General features: G+C 47.7%; 8 protein-coding genes across 8 annotated transcripts; 2 read left to right on the forward strand and 6 right to left on the reverse strand.

Annotated features, from left to right (window-relative positions):
• Nucleotides 1–175: 175 nt before the first annotated feature.
• Nucleotides 176–2,275, reverse strand: BKA55DRAFT_684190 (RWD domain-containing protein; the record flags this gene model as incomplete). The annotated part of the gene is made up of 2 exons (XM_046198608.1): nucleotides 176–1,644; nucleotides 1,693–2,275. 2 exons carry the CDS (start codon nucleotides 2,273–2,275, stop codon nucleotides 176–178), a joined length of 2,052 nt encoding a protein of 683 aa, XP_046054737.1.
• Nucleotides 2,276–3,053: 778 nt separating this feature from the next.
• Nucleotides 3,054–4,068, forward strand: BKA55DRAFT_553718 (uncharacterized protein). The gene is made up of 2 exons (XM_046191547.1): nucleotides 3,054–3,250; nucleotides 3,302–4,068. Exons 1-2 carry the CDS (start codon nucleotides 3,197–3,199, stop codon nucleotides 3,959–3,961), a joined length of 714 nt encoding a protein of 237 aa, XP_046054738.1. The 5' UTR covers nucleotides 3,054–3,196; the 3' UTR covers nucleotides 3,962–4,068.
• Nucleotides 4,069–4,255: 187 nt separating this feature from the next.
• BKA55DRAFT_684192 (uncharacterized protein) lies at nucleotides 4,256–6,411 on the reverse strand (the record flags this gene model as incomplete). Its single annotated transcript, XM_046198609.1, has 4 exons — nucleotides 4,256–5,503; nucleotides 5,549–5,925; nucleotides 5,978–6,138; nucleotides 6,191–6,411. 4 exons carry the CDS (start codon nucleotides 6,409–6,411, stop codon nucleotides 4,256–4,258), a joined length of 2,007 nt encoding a protein of 668 aa, XP_046054739.1.
• A 3,332-nt stretch (nucleotides 6,412–9,743) lies between these two features.
• On the forward strand, nucleotides 9,744–12,389 carry BKA55DRAFT_553723 (ATP-NAD kinase-like domain-containing protein). Its single transcript, XM_046191548.1, has 3 exons — nucleotides 9,744–10,227; nucleotides 10,298–11,519; nucleotides 11,577–12,389. The coding sequence occupies exons 1-3, from the start codon at nucleotides 10,135–10,137 to the stop codon at nucleotides 12,020–12,022; spliced, it is 1,761 nt and encodes a 586-aa protein (XP_046054740.1). The 5' UTR covers nucleotides 9,744–10,134; the 3' UTR covers nucleotides 12,023–12,389.
• On the reverse strand, nucleotides 12,376–13,715 carry BKA55DRAFT_553725 (Emopamil-binding protein). The gene is made up of 2 exons (XM_046191549.1): nucleotides 12,880–13,715; nucleotides 12,376–12,824 (listed from the first exon to the last, which is right to left on the reverse strand). Exons 1-2 carry the CDS (start codon nucleotides 13,409–13,411, stop codon nucleotides 12,634–12,636), a joined length of 723 nt encoding a protein of 240 aa, XP_046054741.1. The 5' UTR covers nucleotides 13,412–13,715; the 3' UTR covers nucleotides 12,376–12,633.
• A 463-nt stretch (nucleotides 13,716–14,178) lies between these two features.
• Nucleotides 14,179–14,565, reverse strand: BKA55DRAFT_684195 (glucose-repressible protein Grg1; the record flags this gene model as incomplete). Its single annotated transcript, XM_046198610.1, has 4 exons — nucleotides 14,179–14,266; nucleotides 14,325–14,359; nucleotides 14,420–14,464; nucleotides 14,524–14,565. 4 exons carry the CDS (start codon nucleotides 14,563–14,565, stop codon nucleotides 14,179–14,181), a joined length of 210 nt encoding a protein of 69 aa, XP_046054742.1.
• Nucleotides 14,566–15,942: 1,377 nt separating this feature from the next.
• BKA55DRAFT_553733 (uncharacterized protein) lies at nucleotides 15,943–16,645 on the reverse strand. Its single transcript, XM_046191550.1, has one exon. It carries the CDS (start codon nucleotides 16,446–16,448, stop codon nucleotides 16,278–16,280), a length of 171 nt encoding a protein of 56 aa, XP_046054743.1. The 5' UTR covers nucleotides 16,449–16,645; the 3' UTR covers nucleotides 15,943–16,277.
• Nucleotides 16,646–19,629: 2,984 nt separating this feature from the next.
• Nucleotides 19,630–20,400, reverse strand: BKA55DRAFT_684196 (uncharacterized protein; the record flags this gene model as incomplete). Its single annotated transcript, XM_046198611.1, has 1 exon — nucleotides 19,630–20,400. The coding sequence occupies one exon, from the start codon at nucleotides 20,398–20,400 to the stop codon at nucleotides 19,630–19,632; it is 771 nt and encodes a 256-aa protein (XP_046054744.1).
• Between the last annotated feature and the right edge of the window lie 5,675 nt (nucleotides 20,401–26,075).

Here is a 26,075-nt window from a genome sequence, read left to right on the forward strand (position 1 = left end):
GGTAGATCATGCATGCATTTGCTACAGGACACATAGAATAATTTCCTAAGAGTACAGTATCTAGAGAATCTACAGTATCATTACGGAGTGAACTCCCTTGAGTCATTACTGCGGAGCCGCGCATTGCCATCCATACAGAGCTTGGCGTGATCATGAACCTGTGTGAGAACATCTGTCACCGAATAATCCAATTACCATCATCTTCATCGGAATCACCATCGACGAGGTCCTCTTCATCGTTGAGGGCCATCTGCACAAATCGGCGAATCCATGCCTCCTGTGCCGGATCCAGACCAGCTTGGTTATCCTCATCCTGACCCTGTGCCTGCTGCGGTAGTAGAGGCTGTCGCTGGTTCACTCGTTGACGATTAGCAACAGCTCCCCCGCCACGAGGCCCTCCTCCTCTCCCTCGGGCTACCGCACCTCTTCCTCCTCCTCTCCCAGCCCCTCTTGCGCCGCGTCCTCGCCCCGCTGGACCTCGAGGTGGGCCATTATGGCCGCGGCCCGCAAGTTGTTGCGGTGCATCGGGTGCAGCGGGAGGAATAGCTCTTCGACCATCACGAGCTTGATTGTCGACGAGTCGTATAACGAGGGGACCTTCGCGCGCAATCTCGATACCTTGACCCTGGCCTCCAAGCGGTCTGTTGTTGTTGTTGTTGTTGTTGTTGTTGTCATGGGCATTGACTTCGTCATCGTCGTCACTGTCTTCAGACTCGATAACTTCCGGCAGAGGCATAAGCTCAATATCATCGAGTGCCGCAGGAGCCTCTGCAACGGGACCGCGGCCACCGACGAATCCTAAGCCCACGTCGTCGCCATCGCCGCCCTCGAGTTCCCACAGCCGCATGTAACAGGAAGTGACCTTGCCGCCCGCCAGCTGGTTGTAGTGCTGGTAGGGATTCACGGGGTCAAGCCATGAAGAGCATAGGTAGCAGAAATGAGTGTCGCATCGTGAGCAGATCATGTGGTTGCAGCCGTGTGTCTTCTGCGCAGGTGCGTTGCATGTAGGGCATGGACTTGTGTGAAGCTGTAGGTACTCGAGCGATGCTTTTTCCTCCTCACTGAGTTCTCCCTTGTCACGTCGCGGTGCACAGCGGACAAATTCTCCGTGCCATGACTGGTAACATTGGCCACAAAAAGCGAAGCCACAGTCTTCGCATATAGCCAAGAGGTCTGCTCTGCTAAATGTTTCCTTATTCTTCCTCTTTTCAGACATGGCGCTATCCCCTCCCTTTTCTTTTTCTTCTTCCTCTTTGCCGGATTCAGTATCAGACGTCTCGGCAAACTCTAAGCCTTCTGGCTTCTTGTGGCGTTTCGATCGGGCCGCTCCATTACACCACTGTCGTGGACAGTATATTGTGTTTTTGTCGGACTCGAGCTCTGTCTTGTACTTGAGCGTCACATAACGCTTTACCATTTCCTCGGAAAGACCAATCTGAAGAAGCTCGCTGGGGCTGACGGCAACCTTGTGCTTCTTGGTCTCTTTCGACGCTGCGCGCTTCTTCGCGCAGTTGGGGCTCAGACATCGAACAGTAGAAAGATTGCCGTCGTTGATGGCGTCGTTGTAGAAATCCTGTAAGCACTGGATACAGAATATGTGTCTACAATCAAGCATTCTGTGACACTTGGAGCCCTTTTTGGGATCTAGATGATGTCAGTATGTGATTGAGGATGTGTGATGAATGTACATACCGAGACAGACACCACAATCAAATGTTTCCTTTTCGAAAGCAGCCTTTTTGGCTTTTATATCGTGGTCCAGCACGGCGAGTTTGTGTTCTGGATCAACCTGGAGAGTTCCCTCGGGACTGATGGTTCCGAACACGTCTTCGGCGGCACGCTGGATATGATCGATATAAGTAAACGCAACCATGTCGCGACCAATCTCATCCCACAACCGCGGTCCATCATCCTCAAGCCTCTTGATCGTTTCCCTCGTCAACCACTGCGGTATGGTAGATACCACAATATCTGGTGGCGCATCTGCAGGGTAACCCTCTGGCAGACGAACTCTCAACCGCAGAGGGGGGAGGTACGAGACTTCGAGAGAATCAACCTCAGGCTGGGCATTCTCGGTAGCTTGGCCAGGTGTAGTGAGTCCTGGATGGGCGGGTGCTGAGGCTGCTGGGAAAGTGACGGTAACTGGAGCGGCGGGCTCAACTGGTAGGTCTATCTCGAAGGTGAAGGGGTCTTTTGCGTCAGGGCGTCGGATCTCTGGGTATATAGCCTCAATAGAGCCAAGCTCTATAAGACGTGGGTCATCGCTATGGTCCATGGCTGCTTGGGGATATAGGGAAACCTGAGAGCTCCGTCCAGTATGACAGAAATTCAACAAAACTTGAGATAGTTTAGAATACACTCAGCAGGCTCTTTGATGAGTGCTTTCTTTTCGCCTCCTTTCCAATAACCTCGAGTCTTTTGACACTTCGGGGCTGCTATGAGTTGTTGTACCTTGGGAGGAGTGTTCATCCTCTAGTGGCGTAGTGTATGTAGGTAATGCACTTCAGCAAAGACTTTGACCAGAGTGGCGAGGCTGAGTAAGAAGTATGTCAAATATCAAGGGCCCTCAAATTAACCAGCCCTTATTAACGAGTTTCTGCTAGGCCTCCATCATTTTAGTTTCCTTCTCGTTCTTCCTTGTCAAGACTCGAACATGAGGTGCTTCTTTGGTGGAGGTACTTTACGTAGAGGGAGAGGGGCGAGGAGAGGGTTTTTAAGATAGTGCCCAAGATAGGGCTACTTCGGAATGACCTGTAAGTGACTGACACCGGATTGTAAAGAGGAAGACGCGGTCTTCGGCTATCAAGAAAATGGGGCAATACTATTTATGCGGGAAAGAGCATTGTAAAGTAACGTAGATGACTCTTTTGCCATCGTTGAATATGGTAACGTCTTGTTTCGGTATCCGGTATTCACAGCGTTGACAAATAAGAGACTCCGAAATCCGAGACGCCACGTTTTTTCCTCCGGCCTTAGCCACATATGCAGCCACAGCCGCAGGCTGCATCGTCGTCTACAGCACAAGCTTAAACTTGGACTTCACCTTTCGATTACTTTTAACTCGTGATTGCCCCAAGCCTTTTCTCTGTTTTTGATACAAACTGTGGTAACCAGAGTCACTGTGGCGCCATACCAGGAGAATGCAGTCTTTGTCTATATCTTGAACCTCTCGGACACCGCATATAGCCAGCTCATCATGGACGACAGTTCAACTCCCCTCGCTTCCCTCTCCGTCACACACGTTTACTACGTAAGTTTCACGCCTACACAAAAAAAACCTGCAAATAACACTCACAAATAGGACCCAAACGATCATGTCTCCCTCGCCTGCGCCTACCTCGCCCTCCTCCCCCAAGCCCTCTGCGTCGTTTACGCCACGCTCGTCCTTTTCACACGCGAGGTCGAAGTCGCCTTGATGTTTCTCGGTCAACTAGCCTGCGAGGTGCTCAACTTTGCCCTGAAACGGCTAATAAAAGAAGAGCGTCCGCGTCGCATACACGGCAAGGGCTACGGCATGCCTAGTTCCCACGCACAATTCGTTGCCTTCTGGAGTGTCTCACTGGCTCTGTTCCTGCTTGTCCGCCACAAGCCGCCTCGTGTACACCAGGTTCGCGCAGAAAGTAGCTTAACCCGACCGTGGAGTGTTCCCGAGAGAGTTGCTGTGAGTGTGGCTGCGGCGGCGATTGCGGCGGCGACGGCATGGAGCAGAGTGTATCTAAACTACCATACCCCTAAGCAGGTCGTTGTGGGCAGTGTTGCAGGTGTCATAAGCGCTCTCGGGTGGTTCGTTATTATTGCTGCCGTGAGGCAAACCGGCTGGTTAAACTGGGCTCTAGAGACGCCTTTGGCGAGAGCTTTCAGAGTTAGGGATCTTGTCATTGAAGAGGACATGTGTCAGGCTGGTTGGGAGAAGTGGGAGGAAAAGAGAGTTACTGCTCGATCGACAAAGAAAGACAGATAGTCATCAATGAATTGATAACAACAGCCACACGAGACTGACTACTAATATAAAGTTACCTGTATCCATCGTTGGATTCCGCGAGACCGTGCTCACTGTAGGTGACCATCTGGCATTCGAAATGTTACTGAGGATGTCCGCCTAAGCTTCTGGTATTATCTATATATAAATGGGACCAAATCTCGACGCTAGTTCCAAGACGGCCTAAATATGAAAACACAAAGGGAATCGTTACAGTTGCCAAACCGTTCATGAAATCGTCATCCTCCCCATTTGCCCTATCCGCTTTGTCCTCTATCAAATCCATGGTCCTTTTCCTTGTGTTGTCTCTGGGTCGATTCTTGACCCTTGACGACTATGTACTCTGCCCGTCTCTGGCCCAGCCCTTGAGCCCTGTCGGCTATGCATTCGGCCAATCTCTGGTACGACCCTAGAGCTCTGACGGCTGGCTAGCCTGCTTGGCTCTCCCATACTTCTTGAGCCCTGTCGGCTATGAGCTCTTACAGAACTGACTGATCCCGCCCTGGGATTATGTGAGGCTGAGACGGGCGTTTGCTCCTGAGGGCTATATACAGCGGAACTGAGAGTTGTCTCCGGCGGAGTATTCATACCCGCGCTGAGGGGAACCGGTGGAAGTTCCTTCTCGGATAGTCTCTCATCGAAGTTGTCCTGGATCTTGTACCTGGTGCCCTCGCCTGGGACGTCGACGATGGCAATGGCAAGTGGACTTGTTTTTCTTGGGAAGAACCTTACTGTACTGTTGGGACAGTCGAGGTTGTGCACTTGGTTTGTATTTGTGTCTAGTTTGAGCTCCGGTTTGGCGGGGCGCATGTCACCGATGTTGGAAAGGCGCAGGCCAATCTGCACAGTTGCCGTCGAGAGCATAGAAGCGCCACTTGACCGGAATCTTTTGTCCGGTAGACGGAGAGCAGGCGGTGCAAGAAGGTCGTCAGCTAAGTTTTGAAGCGCTGGGGTCTTTTTGGGTGTGGAATCTTTGTAGGTTGTTGTCGGCAATAGGATGGGCGACTTGGGTGGCTCGGCTTTGGGGAAAATGCTGTACATGCTCCTCTTGAAGTTTTTGATAGACTCCTTTGATGACGCCCGTACGGGTTTTGGTACGGTTGGAAGACCGCCTGAATTACGCATACTGCCTAGGCGTAGGGGCTTCAGGCCACGGTTGAGAAAGTCCTTGCGTGCACCAAACACTTTGTCTTCCACTCTGTCGTCTGCCGTCAGATCTTCTTTGCTTTCAGCCTTGCGAACCAGCTTAGGAAGATCAAGAGGCTGTAGCATCGCTGACCCAGGGGTTGGGGGCTCTTGATCTTGGTCATCACCCCATTTTCTGAAACCCTGAGACGCTTCAATATCGTCATCAGAACAACCAGTTGGGGATCTGCTTGATCGCAAGAAAAGATAAAGACAACCAAGCAATAGTCCTGACATGTTCATTACAACTGTTCCGATCATGTTCAGCGTCATTGACGTCTCATCTGCTGCCCCTGTATCTCGGAACGCCGTATTGTAGAAGAATGTTATCTGCAAAGTCTGTTCGGGATTAGCACAAGCTATCACTTTGAGATTCATGCTTACATATGATATCACGGCAATTACCATATGGTAAACCATGCGAGATGCCTCATCCCTCTCAGCAATGCGCATTCTGGCACCAGTATGAAGCTTGAAGCATATAACACCGCACTCAATGAGAACAATCAGGATGACAGTGAGTAAAACCCCAAAACATCCTGCATCGTATCGATGTAGGAAAGAGATCAAACTGGCAAAGCAAAACTCCGATGGCAGAACAGCAAAGGTTATGGAGAACACGATGAGCAACAAGGTACCGGTGGTTACTAGACAGGCAAGGGTGTTGAATTTGCCACGGAAGGGGAATATGCTCGGCCTCGTAATACGGATTGTCAACTCCAGCCCGAACAACATCTGAATGAAGGGAACGATGAAGAAAGCTGAAATTGGATTAGTATCTTCAAGTGAAAGCTCATTATTGTTTCAACATACCTAGCAGCATCATTCGCGATATCGTGGCACACCCAAGGATCATAAGTGACTCAAGTCCCTTGGCTTGAGCAGTAGCATACACAATTCCCTGAACTACAATGCCCAAGGAAAGTACGAAGGGGTAAATATCTCGTCCTTTGACTAGCCGAAGCCAAGATGACCTAAGAGTGACTGTGAGAAGAAATCTTGCGGATCCGGAAAGGCAGTACGTACTTGAAGTCCCATATCGGTTCGACTTGTTTTAGTGTTTTCCATGATCGCAAAAGAATACTGATAGTAACTGCGAATGCTACTATCACGTTGAAAACCGATAAGACGATGATCGAGGTGCGGACCGAGCCAGCTGCAGCAAACTTGAGTTCGTTATCCCATTTCGATGTAGAATTTGCCTGGAACTGAAAGCCGGTCGAGTCCATCGTCGGGTCGTTATCCATATTTTTGTCGTTTTCTGGTCCAGTTCGAGGTATTTGTCAAGTTAAGGGCAGGCGTCAAGCCTTCACAGTGCCGGCACCGCGTTGTCCTTCTTGGTAGACCTAGTTTCCCATGTCGATGTCGAGGTCGTTTGAAAGTATCGAAAGAGGGCTAGGATGCCAAAGGGAAATGAGAGATGATGAATGAAATGGAGAAGCACCGAGATATGATAGCAGGAACCAGAATGACCTCCAGGCGTATACTTGGTCAATTGAAAGCAGAGCAAAGTTTGAGAAGCAGTAGATAGATGATCAAACACACGAGATGTACCGTAAAAATGAAATACAATGAAATGGCAATGGCACCTGGCCTGTGGCAAACGAATGTAAGATTGAAAAAAAAAAATCAAGAAAAGAAACGAAGATCAGACAAGCACCAACTGGGTGGGAGGAGACTGAGGCAATGGAGGCGATATAGGACTTGATATCTCGAATTGAGGGCAAATCACATCGAGCGGGAACGCAGATTGCCCTAGATCCGGCGAGCTTGATGACCCCTGCGCGACTCAGAAAACTCCAAAGAGCAAGGATCAAGCTGCTTCATGACGGAGCTTGGTAGCATCGAAGCTGTCGCCCCTGACAGATGGTGGTGAAGAATGGTAGCCAAGCGAGCCAAGCCAGGCCCTTGGTGTGGGCTAGAGGCATTTCCCGCATTGGAGCGAGAAGGGTATTGTTTCACCCGTGTAGATTGGGTTTCTGGGATGCTGATTCTCGAATACGCTGACGAAATCTGTGTAAGAGAATGCTACTCCACCACGAGATTGAGTTCCTTGGGCTCGATCATCTGTGCCATTCTCACTTGAGCTTTGACTATGATCGACCTCGAATGAAAGCCACAACTGAACTGCTTCTCAAGGTCCTCCTGACAGTGATACTTCACCACTGAGTGAGCTTCTTGAAAGAGTGCTCTAAGGGCGGCGAAAAACGCCGGCTCGAAGAGGCTGAAGCATTGTTGTTACAGAGTCAAGTTTCGTCGGGTTGTAAGAGGCAGGAGTTCAAGGGAAGCAAACGGTGGGGTTAATCCGCATCCGGGTTAGCGTTCACGTTTGTCCGTTTTGTGCAACTACGCCGTGGATTTAAAACAAGAAGGAAACATGGATTAGGGAGGGATCCCCTTTAGCATGAGAGCTAACAAGAAAATGACTAAAGGGCCAAGAGCTTAGACGAGTGCCATTTCCTCTTCTGGAACAGAGCGTTTGAGATTCCAATGGCAGGTCACACGGATCCTGCTGGTGCCGAAGGCGGGGAGAACGGCTGGCCACGAGACGATGGATACAGGGACGTTTCGCAAGGATCAGAGCCTGCACCCGGTAACAGATCTGTCAAAGGAGCCATGCGAACGCCTAAAGCTACCTGTACGGTGGGAGAGCACTAGCTGGCTAGATTACAGCTGGAAGCGAGTCAAGTTCATTAAGAGCCTTGTCTAGGCCTCTCTAGCATCTGTCTGTATCTGCGGACCCGGTGGTTGGTTCTCCATTTTGTTGTTTCAAGCCTTTCCACTTCATCTTTGAAACCCACAGCTCTGTAAGCGAGGACATGCAGACCGGGTCAAGGTTCAAATGCCGAACTCTTGGCAGTTCGTGTACCTAATTCCATAGCAGCTATCGACTCGTAAATTGACAAGTATTGTGCGTCTGTTCTTATTAAGAATACCGAGTCGTCCGTCCGGGAGCATATTAAACTGGGGAAGAGCACGCATCCAAGTGGAGGATGTCCTGTATCTAATATAACTGTGAAGAACCCATCGATCTCTTGAATGAGGAGAAGTTTCATGAACATCTGGCCCTAGACTAGTACAGTATTGGAAATCGACTTGATAGCGAGTTTGCGATGACTAGTATCATTCATGGAGTCTCCGTCTAATGGTTTCCCAGGATCTATCAGTCAATGCTTATGTGACTGACTTGCCCTTCCCACTCCTGTTGATGGGGAATGATGGGGAAATAAGAAAAGTCAAGGCTTTTATCCTATCCTAAGGGATAAAACTACTTGGATAAGTTTAGGATAACTTGGCCAGCTATAGTATGGACTTAGGGAGCCTTTTGATTAATTCATTTCAGCACCCTGATTATATGTCTTACTGTGTAAGTCTTGTTGCTTTCTAGGGATGGTCTATCATGGATTTGCCACTCTTTGCTGTTTCCTCATACGTCAGGCCTAGAAGCATAGTGAAGTGAGAGATGTTTCCTCCTCAAACAAGTACTCCCGGAAAGTGTCTGAATTATAGCTATGGGTGCTATAGCAGACAGTCAGTGGCTTGCAAAGTGTTTGATTAGAAAGACTTAATGGTCGGTATTAACTACAAGAAGCACCCAAGCATTTATATGTAATTTCGTGTCCACCATACCTGCTCTTCATCCTATCTTCTTGTAATGGATGCTTAAAACGAAGGTGTTACTGAGTGCTAAGCATGGGGTCCGGATGACAGGTCTCTTATTATAGCTTTGCTGCAGTAGCTTCACTTCCATCTTCGACTTGGCACCCCTTTCTATCTTCCCGTAATGCAAGATGAAGATGCATACTTCATCTTTATGATATGTATCGAGCAATTCCAATTTTAGGTGCTTTCGCGTCACAGGAGAAACTATCAACAAACAGTCTGGCTGTTCATTCTTGCTTATTTGGCTCGGTCAACTTGTATAGCCAACAGAGGGGCTTCATATTGTTTCGATGGTTTGACTTCGTAGCTTCGAGCTAAAAGATATCGCCGACTATTTACTAACATGTTAGACTTCAGACAGTTTCACCTTGCATTGACGGGTTCAAGTTGATTGAAGCCTTCGTGAGGACTCTGAAGGGTTGCTCACACCACCACAGGCCTATTGGTTCACCATCCATGTTCGCAATAAATCGATCACATTCATTGAGAGGGCTGTTTATGCTGATCAGGTGCTACTGGTGGTACTTCATTCCTGAGAGTTGATATCGCATAATTTACTTCCTTCGCACAATGGTCCAGAAGCTTATGTCATGTTGGTCATATCCACGGGCACGTTAAGTAAGTATCAGTAAGCCATGTACTAAGTGACGTTGGGCATCAGCAATGATCAAACTAACTCGAAACCGGCCGGCTTCACTTGAACAATGCTTTTCATCGTCAAGAAATATGCGACAATATGTTCTGTGCGTTAGCTTGATCTTGGCTATCACGATGGTGCTTTAGGCTCATGATTACCCTAAACTGAATAATTTTACTAATACGCGGATTCAATGCACATTCGATAAGGCTCAGTAGAATGTGAAAATTGTAGCCAATTGCTAAGAATTCGTTTTCTTATGCAATACCATGAGCGAGACCCGGAAGAAAGAGTTCCACTATGATTATCTCAGCACACTGCAGATGCATTACTTCTTAACAATAGCTAGGTCAAATCTTTGAAGCTGCCAGTATCGTCTAAAGTATATGAACCTTCTTCGCGTTCACCAGTAATTGATATATATATAGTAAAGCTACAGAGGGAGAATAAGGGAACTCGGTGACCAAGACGATCTTCAATATCAACCCTCTTGAAAAAGGTCGACATCGTCAAATTCCTGGCTTTCTCAATAGCGGTTCAGTGGATCCATCCACCATCTGCCCCGCCATCGAGGCCAGGCTAACAACGTCATCCAACCATACGAGCAACACAAGACAAAAAGTATAGCAATTGAAAGGAACAATCGTTCGTTATCCCTTCAATCGCAGAAATGGGAGATCACACAGAGAAACACATACATTTTGAGGATGGTCGCAACCGTGAATACGACGGGAGTTCTGATGAGGACTGCAAGGCAGTAGAGGTTCGTTCGTACTGTCGCCAATACCAGACGACAACCAAGAATGGTGCGACTGATCTAATCGCCTATACAGGTCGTCTTCGATCCCGGAAACCCCTATCGTCGCAAAAGCTCAATGGTTGCCTCAGAGATTAAAGCGCCTGTGATGCGCCACCCTTTGCGACGTGATGAGTGCCTTGTCCACCAGTTTCTCGATAGTCAGCGACGCGCAAAAGATGCTGCCAGCTCAGCCAGCGAGCCAGAGTCGGAACCCTCAATAGGAAACAACCCTCCGTCGTATTTGAGCAACAATCCAAATCCTAGCCATGCCACTTTTCACAAGGCTCTCAATGGCGATCACATTGAAGCTGTTCGCGACGACAGTCTCGACTCGATTGTCGACCCCAAATATCAGAAGAAGTGTCGCGCTGTTGTTGAGCCTGGCGGTATGGAACACTCGGGCCAGGCGGATCAGCAGGCTTGGACGCAGCAGATGACCAAAGGCATGTCTGAAGTTGACCTTTCGGGTTATCAGGACGATGTGCGAAGTCGCCTTCTAACCAAGCAGCAGCTGAGTGATATGGCCTGGGGTGTACGTGAACTAAGCCGCCGACTGAGTAGCATGCGCCTTCGGTTCAAAGTCAAGAGCATATTCATCCTCACAAAGATATACGACCAAGACTTGATCCCAAAAACACGAGAATTAGTCAAGTGGCTTCTACAGCATAATCACGAGGTCGCCTACACCGTCTATGTCCAAGACAAGCTCAAAACAAACAAGAAGTTCGATGTCAGTGGAATCATTGATGAGGTGAGCAAGGGATATCTTGATACAGGGGAGATGAATGAGCAGACTGTCAAAGAAACGCTGAACAGGCGACTCCGATATTGGGACGAGAACATGTGCAGAACACGACCTCACACTTTTGACTTTGTTATCTCACTCGGTGGCGATGGTACAGTGTTATATGCCAGCTGGCTCTTCCAGCGCATTGTACCACCTGTATTGAGTTTCGCACTAGGAAGCCTGGGCTTCTTGACCAAATTTGACTTCGAGGACTATCAGAAGACACTCTTAACGGCCTTCACCAAGGGCGTCACAGTTAGCCTGAGGCTACGTTTCGAAGGCACTGTCATGAGAAGCCAGCCACGCAAGAGAGCTCAGCTTAGTAAGGGCTCTGAGGAGGACGAGGAGCAGTCCCGAGACTTGGTGGAGGAGCTTATAGGCGAGGAGAGGGAAGACGAGCACACGCATCGGCCGGATGGGACGTTTGAGATTCTGAATGAGGTAGTAGTGGACAGAGGACCAAACCCAAGTGAGAATCCCAGAGTAAACGTTACCCCTGCAGGAGATGTTCTAATGTATATTCTAGCAATGTCGACTACCGAGATCTTTGGTGACGATGAGCACTTCACCTCGGTCTTGGCCGACGGTATCTGCGTATCGACACCCACAGGCTCAACGGCATACAATCTCGCCGCTGGGGGCTCCTTGTGCCACCCTGAGAACCCCGTGATGCTGGTCACGTCTATATGTGCGCACACCCTGTCGTTCAGGCCTATTATCCTTCCTGACACGATCGTGCTACGGGTCGGTGTTCCATATAGCGCACGAACGGCGTCATGGGCGAGCTTCGATGGCCGAGAGCGTGTCGAGCTCAAGCCGGGAGATTACGTGACCATCAGTGCCAGCAGGTTTCCATTTGCCTCGGTGCAGGCCGAGGGACGAAGGAGTGAGGATTGGGTGAACAGTATCAGTGGAAAGTTAGGATGGAATACCAGACAAAAGCAGAAGAGCTATAAGGAGTGGGAGAAATGAGATGATGTATAATGATTTGAGTATGGACTGGAATCATGCACGTGATAGATGGCGTTTCGATGGCGGATTTAGGGTTGGTGTTTCTATTTTACTATTTGAGCTGAGGATACATGTCTCGTAGTCACTGTAGAGTGCTATGCTTGTGTAAATATTCGCTTTTCCAGTAAAGTCTTGAGTTGCTTGGTTGAACGTGGCATGGGGGCTTCACGTCTATAGATCTATATAGTACGAATTTAATGACATGCATCATTCATATTGCGAGAGGCGCGAAAAACAGTCGCGTAACTATTCATCTGCCGATAGAGGATGAATAATGTCGAGGAACTTATGATGACCTGACTATAATCTTTAGGGTTCTTACGATGATATTATCCTGACCTTCAGGGTCTTTATGATAAGGCATAGACCAAAGCTTAAGGTATCTAGGCTTGGATTAAAATAAATAAAAAAACCCCTTCACAAGAGGCTCTGCATGACTGCCCTTAGCCCACATCCAATATTTCAGTGCCCCAACCGGGCTTTGCGTTCTGCACCCATATCCCTACAGTTCAACAACACTACCTATATGCTACAAATATCAAATGACTTCATGGCTTGTGACCTCTTGGTGTCTAGAGAGTCTTCTTACCTTGGCGCACATTCAGGGCATTTGAGATGTCCTTGACTGAGTACCAAATGATCCAAAGCGGAATCCAGACCCATAGAGTGTTGAAGAAGAATAGGTAAACCCAAAGGTACATGAAGTTGCTCGTGTCGAGATTGGCACTTCCAATGAGCCATTCAGGACAGAAAGTCATGAATCCTGAGCATTGTTTAGTCTGGCGAGTCCATATAATTGAGGTGCTGTCAAGACTTACCACCGTACAGCTCACAAGTAGCCAGGACAATCATCCAGATGCTGACCCTAGGGTCCTTCTTAGCGAGGCAATAGCACACATAAACAGCTAAAGGCCCATCAAAGAACACAGTCAACAACTCCAAGCTCACAACCCCCAAGTCAACACCAGCCCATCTCTTGTCCGCCCTCGCATACACCATCCATAGCTGGGCAAACGGATTACTTCCACCAGACTGCGCACCATATACTCGATCGCTATAGCCTAAGAATCCAGGAGGTGTTGGGAACAGGTCTGTCTTCGCGTCGTCGACGAGGGGCTGATGCGAGAAGAAGCAGTGGTATAAGAAGCTGCCTTCGAGGAGGAAGTGGCACAGCGCATCAGCGAGATGCCATATAAAGAGAAACCGGAGAACGCCGGAGGAGGATGATGGTAAAAATCTCAAAGAGGCAGCGTAGGCGGCGAAGACGATTGCGAGAGTCGAGAGGAGGGAGATGATTGTTGTTTGGTCGAACAGGTCGGGCGGGAGGGACGATGAGGGTTCTGTGGCCATTGCGTCGAATCTCAGTGCCAAATGTCTTTTAATTAATTTGTTTGAAGAGTACAAAATCCAGCTATTGAGTTACAGCTTCAATTGAGCTGTTGTCAAGGAAATTTGAGCTTCCGGAGAGGAGCGGTGTCGAAAATAAGACGCGATCGCGGCTCATTTCGGCAGTAGCTTCACGCGATAGTCTCAAGTTGTGGAGTCTTAATAATTATTGAGTTACCACCGCCATGCCTCATGTCGCAATGCCAGAGAGAAGTAAAAAATTCATAGTGGTAAAACAATGGTAAATAAATTGGAGAATGAAATTTCTTTAAGGTTTTGAATGATATACAGTTGTATATACATCGTTCTTTGAGAATGTTGGTTGAGACTGTTCACGTGCCCTGTCACATGGTTCCATCAACGACGACAATCAAAACGGCTCGGGTTCTATGAAGACGCTGACTTCAAGAACTTGACGAAGATCATAGTTGTTTTTTAGCTTAACTGAGAAATTAGTCATTTAGAGCGTTTGGTAAAAGAATACCATACAACATAAGATCGATCCAAGTGGGGGTAAGTTGCTGAAAAAGCTTACCCCGTATGTCCACAACTCAGACGATGAAATCACAGCAAGATAGGGCGGAGATGATGTATATAATAGATTGATTGAAGAGCTACTGGACTTGGGTATCTAAGTGCTCAATATGGAAGGCACGGCAAATCTCCTGAGCGAGATATGGCCTGAATCCTCCACAGCGTTATATCCTCATTGTTTCTCATGTAAGAAGCATTTATGGGTTCTGCTTGTAGGCCTCTCCCTTGGCTCCATGAGTGCTCTCATCGATCTTGTCGCTGGCTGCATCTTTGGCTGCGGAAGCACTGAAGAAAAGAAGCATTAGAAAAGTCAAAGTATATCGAAAATGGTGTATCAACGTACCGAGTGCCAATGCCGGCGTTGGAGTCCTTGGCGACCTTAAGAGCGAATTAGTCACATGTACTTACTTTTCAAGCAAGTGCTATCCATGGACTTACCTCCTTGTTAGCCTCCTTGCTGGTGCCAGAGATACCCTCCTGGACCTTTTAGGTGTTAGCAGTGACTCAGAAGCACGGTGGGAATATCCCCAGGGGTTTTGTACCTTCTCGGTAGCTTGGTTAACGGTGTTCTTGATGGTATCCATTGTTGATTTATGTATTGTTCTCGTAAAAAGAGAAGATAATTGAATTGGTTATGCTGAGGTTGGTGGTTTGTTGGTATTGTGTGGTGTGATGAGAAGAAAAGAATGGAATGAATTGAAGAGAAGTACTGAGGGTTTATATAGATTTAAATTGACTACGCTAATTTAAACTTGAAAACTCGTCGTCATCGAGTGTTTGACCACTTGTTTGGCGTATACACCTCCTTGGGTTGGCATGCCTATCTCCATTGCTCCCCTCCTGTCCAGTTATCATGGACTATCATGTGAAGGAAAAGAGTGTCGTCATTGACTGGCTTCCGCATACAAGTCCTAGACGGCTTGATACATTACTGTTACTGACAAGTGGGAGAAAATCGGTTGTACCCCAGTAATGCTCTGGCTTACTCGACCACTTGAAAGCGAGATAGCAAGCAAGCTCGGGCGTTAAGCTTGTGATGGTTGCTCGAGAGACATCCCTGACGTCAGGTCATCACCGGAACGTCATCTCGATGAAAGGATTTGGGACTTGTTTTTGTTTGGTGGGGGTAGAAGAGGAGACTGACCTGTATGTACGCGTTATGCGCGTCGCGGGGTACCGGTTTGGGAGATCAAGGATTGTATCCTGTATATTGTGTAATTGATACGTGAGACACCTAGACACTGGCACATAGCCAACCTCGGCCCCTTGCAGCATAATGATTCGCCAGTGTTACCAAGAAGCTTGATGTCATATCAAAGCTCTTTGGAGGTATTTTCTTCTTTAAGTGGACCCACTTCCCGTGATATCGTGTAACACGATGGGTCAGATCTGTCCCGCTTCCGGGGTTGACGGCGCCGCCACATAGCGGGGTAGCACAGAGGTGTGGCGGTGACGCGACCAGAGCTACCACACAATGACGTTATGTGGATATACGTTTTCAATCACGCTTAGTTACCTCACGCTTCACTCATTATTTTGTGCTTCCCCAAATCGGGCATTTTATTCTGTGACTTGCTTGCTTGTGACAGACTCCGTCCGAGGCGGGTAAAATACAGTTACGCCCGACGCCTGCATTTCTGCCTTCTGGTATTGATTGGTGTCCCTCACCATCTGCGGTGCTCTCCATCGAGATCTCTCCCCTCGTGGTCCCATTTTGACGGAGCAATGTCTCCGCTACTCCAGCTTTTGTATCCATATGTGCTTGTGATCCCGGTTTTCTGACGTGCCACCACCGCCTCTTTGTTGGTGTTTCGATACCACTCCAGCCACTCAAGGCAATGGCAGAATGCATGGATTGCAACCATAGCCTGTTAGGGGAGGCAGGAAAACTTAGGACCTCAATCCTCAGCGACAAAAAGATTGAGGTAAGTTTAGCATAAGCTTAGAAGACTCTTCAATGGGTTTATTTTAGCATCCTATATCAAGGCCTGAAGCTTTCTGGCTCCCTAGGGGCCTGCAAAGCCCTAAAGAGCTCTTTGCATAAGTGACGATTACAATACCCGGGAATGCCCGTTTGAGCTCCTATTCTTGGCGGGAATGACGTCCTGTTTCTTATTTGATCTGACGATTAAAGTTGACGCAATCTCTAATCTTAGATGCTTCTCCATAAATCATCAACATGCAGGCAATAGCTTGTTCATCAAGATAGGATCGTAAACAGGCTGCTAAGTTATGATACGTTTCTTTACTTGAGTCTTGTACACAAGATCAGTCTAGACTGAGCTGTGACCCGCCATTAACCACATTCCAGGGTATACCGAGACTTTGCCTTGCCCTGCTCTAGCATCACAGCCGTTCTATCCCCTCTGGAAGGCGCCCGTAGCTCCCGTAGTGCTGGTGGGAAGCTTAAGCCTGAGTTTGTTGAGCAGACATTTCGATCGATGCACTCGACAGGTAAATCACGCATCCATGCCGAATCTGTGCACGTAATGTTTGACCATCGGCAATTGATAGAGCAATACGATCAGCCAGGCACGTGAAACCCCGTCTAATCTTCCCCGACTCGAATCTCTGTGTGTGTTAAGAATACGGTTATTTAAATGGGACATAATGATATCTAATTACACATAAGCTTACTATCTATCCGAGTTCTCGGGAATAAGACCTTCCGCCCTTGAGGCTCAACAGCTGGGTTAGTCCCCAAGTGTGTGGTGATGGTCTCAAGTGATCAGAAACTACATATTATTAAAAAAGCTTGTAAAGATTCGCAGAAATCTTTCTCCTATATGTTTAGGATAAAGCGGCCCGAGTAGAATACTTCGCGTGATATGACTACGTAAAATTTACCACCAGTTTGACGGTTGTGTGTAGATTCATCCCAAAACTATAACAGCATTCGAAGTCCTCCCTCGGAAGCTCATTACGTCCATAAACATTTGGTGTCAAGGTTACTTACAAACGATAGCAATTGGAGTTTCATGGATTGTTATATATTTAATAAACGTCCATCTGAGTCTGGGCTGAGACGAGTCTCTACGGCGAAATTGCTATTCCCATTTGGAAGTGCATGTTGGTATATTGTATCTCTCCTCAGTCAGTTCTGTACTATTTATTTTGTAGAAATCCCCCCTACATTGCTATGTCTCTTATTCAGGTTTGTATAGTGCTTATTTATGATATAAATCCTTCAGTGATGTGATTGAAAAACCTACAAGTGCATAACATCAACATTACTATCTCGTGATTGGAGTTACTCACAAATACAACAGCCTACCCACTAGTTCTTCATCTTATATTCTGCCACGCGAAGAAAGTGTTACTAAGTTTAGCAGGTCAGTTTTTCATATATTGTGCATCCGGTGAGTTTTGCCTTTGGTGACTATCCCGACGCTGAGAGGCGGAGTCTCCTTGAGCATGTATAAGAAAATGGAATACTGCCGGCTGGCGATAAGATGACCGGATCTAATCAATGTCAGCAGGGCGTTTCTTGCCTGGTATGTAGGGGTGTGACTTACTTGACTGAGGTAATTCATGAATATTCACACTATCAGTGACAGACATGATGTTAGCTTCAGAGGCAGACAGTTGTAATGGTTGCAGGATTGAGTACCTCCACACCAAATAGAGAGAACCATCTCCTCCAGCAATAATGGAACAGTAATAGGCCGAGTGAAAGCGGGACGCCAGATTAGGTTCGCTTAATATATGGATATCGAAGTCTGTTGCATATTCGTATGTTCTGAAATGAGCCCCCGTCAGAGGATCGTGGTCGAACGATAGGTTCGTATCAGGATATACTAGAGACTGGTCTGCCAAGCATGATGACACATGTGCTTGGAGAAGTCGGCGATTGGTGGTTTCAAGAGATGATTGATGAAATATGTATTAATGTTGTTAAAGTTGATGATATGTGAAAGGTGTAGTACGTAAGTTGAGAGTGCCGAAAGGAAATGATGAGGATTGAGGAGAGGGGAGAAGGGTTCTTATAGCGCATTCTGTGAGGCTCAGGTTGATGAATAAGTACTAAGGCGCTGTCTTCGTTTCGGTTGTATGTAAGTGGGAGGGTAATGGGACTGAATAAGGTGCGAGATTGAAATCTTCAACAGGGTGGTGATGCTGATAATATTGCGCGACGGGCATACGACGAAGCCAAATCCAAGTTGGCAAGTTGGACAGATACCTCAAGGAGCCAATGCCGCTAGAGACTTGAGTACGTGATTGCTGTGATGGTTGCTGACTGTTGCAATTGTTGTTTTTATCATCTTATCTTGTCAATATCTGAACCCACGATGCTGATGGAATGGCTCGTGTTCAAAGGGCTCAATGCCAGGAGAGTCCCTGCCAACACCGGCAAAGCACCTTCGAACTCGAGAGCGGTTAATTGTGATAGTCTCAACTATCAAGACTATCCGCTGTACAACATCCATTGTCAACATCATTGGTGTGTTCCCTTGTAATGCTTCATATCATAACCTCCGAAAGGATATCGTGTCTTGTTGCATAGTAGGCAGCCGAGTGAAGTGATATAGGGGTGGTCGAACGTGCGTAGGGGTAGCATTGCTGATAAATCATCTTTTGAAGATCATTAAAGGGCATGTTCATTTCTTCCAAGATGATGTGGTAGTAAACCGGTCGAGAGGTTCCCTGGATCGCAATATGCCCTGGTGTTGTTGTTGTTGTTGTTGTTGCTTATGTTTTTATTTGTAAGTTGTATCAGAGATATGGTGTGTCTCAACAGCAAAAGTTCATGTTAACTTTGCTTGATCAGTTTCCTTGTAGTAGAAATGGCAGCTGGCAGCCGTACCGTCGATATAGATTGTATCCCGGTTGATTTGTTCTGCTCTTTTGGGATGCTCGAATGATAGCGAATCTTTTGGTGTTGCAAAGCTTTTTCTTGCCTCACTAAGGAAGGACCGCGTGCGGCATCGCCTAACGAGATCGCGACCGTCCCTTGCACGAAGGAGCTCTTGCCGTCGAGCATGCCCTCCGCTTTCTTGGAGTTCAACGTACTGGGCTTCGAGCTCGCCCCCCACGACACCTTCAACCATTAGTACTCAACGGTGTTGTTGAAGCTCAACATTACTCTGGGTTATTCAGGCGAGCCTCCCCGAATCCAAGAAACGCATCTGTTGTTCGTCCGCCATCAAGGAAAACGCAAAGAGAATTCGAAGCAAGAAAACGGTATTCTTACGAGGGCTGTGTGTAATCACGAGACCGGGGACGACTAAAACTTGAGTGCGACCACACCACAACGGCCATCTGCATGGTAACGAGTACATCGATCTAGTGGATCCCCATCTACATCTCCATCATGACGTGGACACAAGCGAAGTCCGCACTCGATATACCGCAGGGTGAAGGTCAAGGGGAACCCCGACAACACCGACGCCACTTGAGTGGCATGAGGTCCCTGACCATGACATGAGTACCACCTGCGACTTCATTGATCAATTCAGCACTATGGGCACCGACGAGAGGTTCGACGCCACTGCGAGGGGACTGACGTTGATAGGCTACTGCATGCTAACTAAGATTTTGACGATCGGGTTGTATCCATATGAGCAAGACATACTGCATCCAATAGCAACGTCGCTGGCTTATTCACATACTTAATGTTCAGGGGTTGCACCTAGTGTTCAGGTCCTGAGTTAGGCCATGACTATGAGTATGAAGATGAATATGGCGAGGGCCAAAGTCAAGTCGAAGGTCGCAGAGGTGAACAGGAAGACCACCGAGTCGGGGTTTGTGGCTAAGTACCCGGAGATGCTCAGGGGCTCGTACATGTGCTCTGCGATAGGGGTGTCGTTCATCAGCTGCGTGGTGGTACCCACAGACACCGTGGCTAAGAGAGTGAGATCAGCCCTACCAACGTCTACAACGCCCATATCTATCACATCGACCATATTGTAGCTACTATTCGTGGCTATGGCGTTTAAGAACACATCGGTGGCCACCTTCTTGACGTCCTGGTTAACGAGCTGATCAGGAGGAGGTAGAGCAGATGGTCTCGTCATCATGTCGATGGGCTCACATGCCGTCGTGAAGGTATTTGGGGAGGTTTTGTTGACGGTATTGGTAGCTATAGATGCGCTAGGCAGGTTGCCTATGGGCTCCCTTGGGTTCCTCGCCTGAGCGGTGCCGTCGAATCTGTTGAGTATCATCTGCTCATAGACACTGTCTCTCATGGCAGTCCCATCGTACCTATGCATCAGCAGAGATGACGGTTGAAGTATACATTCAAATGCCCCAGTATTACCCTCTATAAGGGTAGGCATGGCGCCGCCTACTTCTACAGCCTCTTCGAGGTCTCTTATGTGCTCTAGGTATATCCCTTTTACTACCACCAGGATCTCATCCAGTTCATCGTCCTCAACCGAGTTCGACTCCATAATGCTCTCTATGGCGGCCGTCATCTTCATGATTGTGGTCTCCCTGATCCTGAACAACTTGAATATGTTCTCAAGCACTATGACCAGCTGTGATTTGCTCTTGCCGGTGGCGTCGTTCATCCGAGCGATGATCGAGTTGAGCACTGGTTTCGGGCTAGTAAGGGAGTTACAGCCAGTAGAGGAGGCCGGAAGTCGAACGATAGATGCAAGACAGGAAGGCCAGGTAACCAGCCTCGGTTCCAAATCAATAGAGCGACTTCAAGAGGATCCATCCAGGGAATATCTCCTGAGCCGTCTGGTTGAACGCCTGCTGCAAATTGCCAGTGCCACTACTACCACCACTACTACTACCTCTTGTAAAGTAAAAGCATTAACTATCATAAGCTCCTCTACTTAGATCTTCAGCGCCTGCGAACGTGGACGTCTACTGGGCGACCTCCAGGTTCTGGTTAGATCTAAAAGAGTAAGGCTGAATCCTTCCCTAATAAGGGTAACTGGTATCTTAGAACCCCCATTGTCATCACACGATGATCAAGAGATATTATCCTCTTTAACAGAACTATATCAGGAAATTGGTGAATCTGAATCCCTCTCCTGCTGTGAACCATATAATGACTCGGGTTGGCTGGTAATGTGCTTTACCATCTCTCCTGATTTCTGCAGGTGTTGCTGACGATGGTGTCTGGTATGTCCCCCGGTCGTGTAGTCGACGGGCGTGGATATGTTAGAGTTCCTGGACATGACCTCCAACGGGATGATCAACTCTTCTGCTGTATACGCTGAAAGGGCTCCAGCTAGTGGCCCGATCGCCTGGTCCGTCATGACATAGTGCAACACATCGGCAGGATACATGGACCACTGGTACTCCGTGGTAGGGATCGGGAGCATATCGGTCGACATGGACCTGTAAGGGGACAGCTGAACACGGCGTTGAACGACGTCAGGATGGAAGTAAGCTCGCCGTTTCGGTTTGATGCAGTGTTATGGTAAATGATGGCGAAGTTTCCAAGATGAGTTGCTTGTTGAGAAAGTCGAGTTTGAAGAGACGATCAAGAGATGACAAATGTTGTTATGATGCGAGATCTCGTGACGAAAGAAGGTGTAAGTTGGGTCACACCCTACGAAGCGTTGAGCCAGTAGTAGTAGCCCTTGATCTGAGCCACGTAACTCATGCAGCCGTCGAACTTCATCCCCAGGGTTCAGAGTCAGGAGGTGGCGTTGTTGTCGAGGATGTTCGAGAGGAGGGTCAAGTCACGGTTCCCAAGAGCTACTCGTCCACATTAACTTAGACTTGAGCTTAAATTTGCTCGCCAGCTCATATACCATCTTGCGCGCGTTATTATCCATTAGGCAGAAATTAAGTCTATATTCCGTCAGTTAAAAGTCATAAGTAATAGAATAAGAGCTCACTATTCATCAGAACTAATCAGGAATATTCATATTATATCTGCAACTTGGTCTATATTTATTCCAGCTAGATATTAAACCCGGAGATCATCAGGGTCTTTTTTTGCCTAGCATGCCTTAAGGGAGCACACCGATGGCAATTTATATATATCAATAATCAGAGTATCATAATATCCGCAAAACTCATCACAGAGGCAAATCGAGGCTAGCCATGGCGATAGAGCAGCCAGGAGTCATAGAATGACCCAGGGGCGCCACATATGCAATCCCGTCTAATACGCAGATAAGCATGACCCTCGCTAGGTTCGAGACATTCTGCTCATAGTAAAGAATAAGTCGCTGAAGGTCTATGTAAGGCATAGGTAGGACGGAGACAGCAGGATTATAGCCATTAACAAGATGGTCACCACCATGAATCGGACGGACCTGTTCAACAATAAGAACTTATACAAGTACAGAGAGTCGCTGACGAACCTGCCGGTGTCCCAGAAGCTTGCGGCTATGCCTTAGGGTGGATCATCGAAGCGAGGTGAGGCAGGGCTAGCGAGTGTAGTAATGGCTTTTGCTAGCAAAGGCTAGGCCGTGGATCCAGAGGGTTATTCTTCCGATATATCCTTACAGTTGGTCAACATTGAGAAGACCACAGAGCTGCTTGGACTTGGGGTATTGGTGTGAGTAGGGGAGTCGGAATCTTGTTAATGAAGAGGTCGTTCTCTGCGCAGATAAGGCAGGGGGCTAGCGCTGTTATCATCTATAGGTACTCAGGTCCATCGGGCGGGCGTTCAGATCTCTTCGATCTTTGCTGGCGCTTGGGGGTTTGTTGTGACCCTATTGAGTGTGAGGTGATAGAGAGAATCCCGTTGGAGTAGTAGAACTCGGGGGCCGAGGTAAGCATGATAGCCAGAGCGGGATCAAGAGGGAATGCTAAGGCCAGGCCTATTGAAGGCATGTCTAGTCCTGGAATAATTCGAATGGTCTGGGCAATTGCTTAGGTTTTATTTCCTTAGATGGATTTACCTTGTTCTTGGTATGCTCTTCTTCTTTTTGCTTAGCCGGGATATGGTTGAGGTTGGCGATTACCTGGGATATTGGCGTGGCCATGCTGTCGAGAATGGCCAGCTTACTATCGTCATCAAGACAGGCAAGATGGTCTCAGTGGCACCACTGCTTTGCGCCATTGAGATCTGATGTGTCCTGCCTGACCCTTGAAAGCGTGATAAGCGTTTAGGAGAGTGAGGTGGTCACCGTCGGGATGGGCAGACTGCGCCTTCGTTTCGTTGGCGCGCTTTTGATTATTAGCAGGGCGAGGAAATATCTAAGGAACTGAGAGAAGTCCGTTGGATGGGTGTTTGAAGCATAAGTTTGATTTCCATCTATGGACTCTGGATAGAATGTTAGAAAATGATTTCCTTAACGAAGCGTCCAGAGTATGATTTTGGCCAGTCCCTAAGATCCGAAGGCATAGTCAAGGTTAGTATTCCCTTGAGACGTATTATAAGCTTAGGCTATGCCTTCTATTGTCTATGGAGCTGAGAATCAAGCCTATCGCTGTTGTATTGTTTTGTGTATCCTTTAGTTGCCCTGGCCTCATCGAGATGTCCAGGATGACGGGTAAGGTGTTATCAACAGGATGCAGCTTGCCCGTTGGAGATCGTAATGAAGGTTGAAATTCCCTCAGAATGTATCGTGGTGTCAGGACATGCCTTCCATTGTCCGTGGAGCTGAGAAGTAAGCCCATCAGAGTCCATGCGCGGTTTCGTGTATCCTTCATTTGGTTGCCCTGGCATCGCCAACGGCCATGTAGAGGGATTGCCGGGCGACTACGCCGAGGACACGATGCAGGTCGTCCCGCTCACGAGGAGGGATAACAGTGAGGCCGTGAGGTATACTATACCGCCATATTCAGGAACAACGTGATGCGCAACCAGGTCTTGACGAGCAAGGCCCAGTCCAAAACAAGGAGCGCGCACACGGGTTCGATGTCCGAGGCGCCCAGCGACAACCGGAAGCCGCTGGCACCAGATGCAGAGCGAACCAGTTGCAGTTGAAGCTGTTGAATAAGCTGATCTGAACCGAACTGGTACAGAATTGATAGAGGATTGGGAGGAGTAAAGTTTGGAATAGGGATGATTTAACAGGGACAGTTTATGTTTATCTGTGAGGCTGTAAGGGATAGTCAGGTAAGGTATAGATAGAGACGGCGATGAACCCATGTTATGAAGCGATACCCTCCCTTGTCGTGGGAGGGTGGTTCGATAGTAAGAAGACGGGACACTGAATAGTGAGTGCTATTAATGCACACTGTGAATATCAGTGACCCGCCTGAATAGCCAGGCTCGTGTTGGCATACTGACCGCTTGACTGTGTCTCATTTTCTTAAGATGTTCCAAATCCGTTGAAAGAGTACTCCGGTTTCTCCTCGATCGAAAGCGAAGGAAGAGAGGGAAGCGACTTATCACCTTATTCACCGATACCAGATGTCCCGAATTTCTTCCATAGGAAATCATAGGAGGTCTTCTTACTAAGATAGAAGAGCTAATGTCAATGGGGATTGGCAGTTTGCAACAGGTAGGAGGGAAAGGAGTCGACCCTTGGATAAAGTCTTGACCAGGTCATTGAGACAACTTGACTTTTGTTGTTCATACCGAGCCATTCTGATCTTTTTTGCCTATGTGCTGGAAATAACCACGGCTCTCCTGCTTCCGACTGCATATAATTGCCTCGCGTTCCTTATCGTCTTCCTCTACAACCGCATTGATATATGCCGTGAGCGACTGATATTTAGCTAGGTACTATGTAGCTCAGCAACGCGATCTTGGCCGTCTGAGAGGAATGCATCCAGACTCCGCTAGACTTGATGCTGTCGAGCCAACTAGCCACCAACGTGTGATTTCGAGAGAGGTACCTAGGATCCTCTAAGCTCTTTTAAAGTTAGATATTCTAGGGAGTTCTTTTGTTCTAGTTGACAGCTGTAGTACTAGAATGTAGAGCTGAAAAAGTTCGTGGACAAACCTGGCCCCTTCAATATAAACGCACTGCAGCCCCGAATACGACTGGGTAAGGGGTTATCTGGTAGCAATAGACTCGGTTCTCATATTACTGGCATCGTGCCAACGCAGTTTGGTCGTCTTCAGACGAATGCTGTATTCTCTATTTCTGTGTATGTCCTGGCTTGTCTTATGTTATCATTCTCCCTGCGTCACAAGATGGATGTTGTATTTTCTCGTTAACGGGCGGCGTCATCTTGAGTATTCCACTGACTCCTTCGAAAGTATTCATGAGTACAAGGAAACTGAGCATTGATATAGCCAGGTTCTGTTCAGGGCTCACCATAAGCCCAGCAAACGACTCTAGAGCCAGTCTGTCCGTCGTGGCTCTGCTGTGTCACATCAAAAGTCAGAAAAAGACAGCAGTAAATTTGACCTGCACTCCTACTATTATTTGATACCGATACTAATATTTTCTGTCAGCTAGTCCATGAGAGCCCAGGCATGATCTCAGTCGAGTTTCTTGTCATGTCTGCCACCGTCTGTGCCATTTCACGGCGGCTGCAGATTCTGTCTGTCCGTGCTCCCAAGGTCGAAGATGCATCTGTTAAGTAATCGTCCAATTGACACTCTTTCTTGTTAACAGACATCAAGAGAGCCAACACGATGGCCAGCAATTTTACACACATCACAAATCTTGGCACCCCGTCTGAAGAAGATCCTGACGTATTATCCCATATCCAACTCCTACGCCGACGAAATTGAGAGTCAAGCTGGCTTATAGCCATCGGAAGAAACATGGTGTGTTTCCGGTTTCTATCTTTCAACGAAAACTCCAAAGTGGTATCCTCTAGAAGACTGGGTGTATATATGTCGTTATCCCACTTCGAGGCCTCTCGGAGCCAGGCTGCTTGATATTATACTCAATTTCCCATACCGGAAATGAAATCCAGAGTCAAGAGAAACCCTTACACGGACCTTATGATCCTCTCATATCCTTCATGTTGCACGAACTCAGCAGTACTACTTGTAATTTAACATCATTGGATCGCTACTTATCTCACCATCTCACAGGAACTAGAGAGATCATCGAAATTTATTCTAAGTCATGAAAAATCTTACATAGAGTAAACTAGAGTAATTACAATCCAGCATTCACCATGCCAAAGAGTAAACATGTGAAACACGCCCGATAATCGTGCATTTGTTGCATGATGAGCATTTATTGCTGCGGCGGTAACTACCCTACAGCAAGATAAGATGCTCTTATCTTTAATGGTCACGACTCCCAACAGCATCAAGAATTTATCT

This window comes from Fusarium redolens (genome assembly GCF_020744475.1).
Source record: "Fusarium redolens strain MPI-CAGE-AT-0023 chromosome Unknown BKA55scaffold_2, whole genome shotgun sequence".
In the NCBI taxonomy this organism is placed as follows: domain Eukaryota; kingdom Fungi; phylum Ascomycota; class Sordariomycetes; order Hypocreales; family Nectriaceae; genus Fusarium; species Fusarium redolens.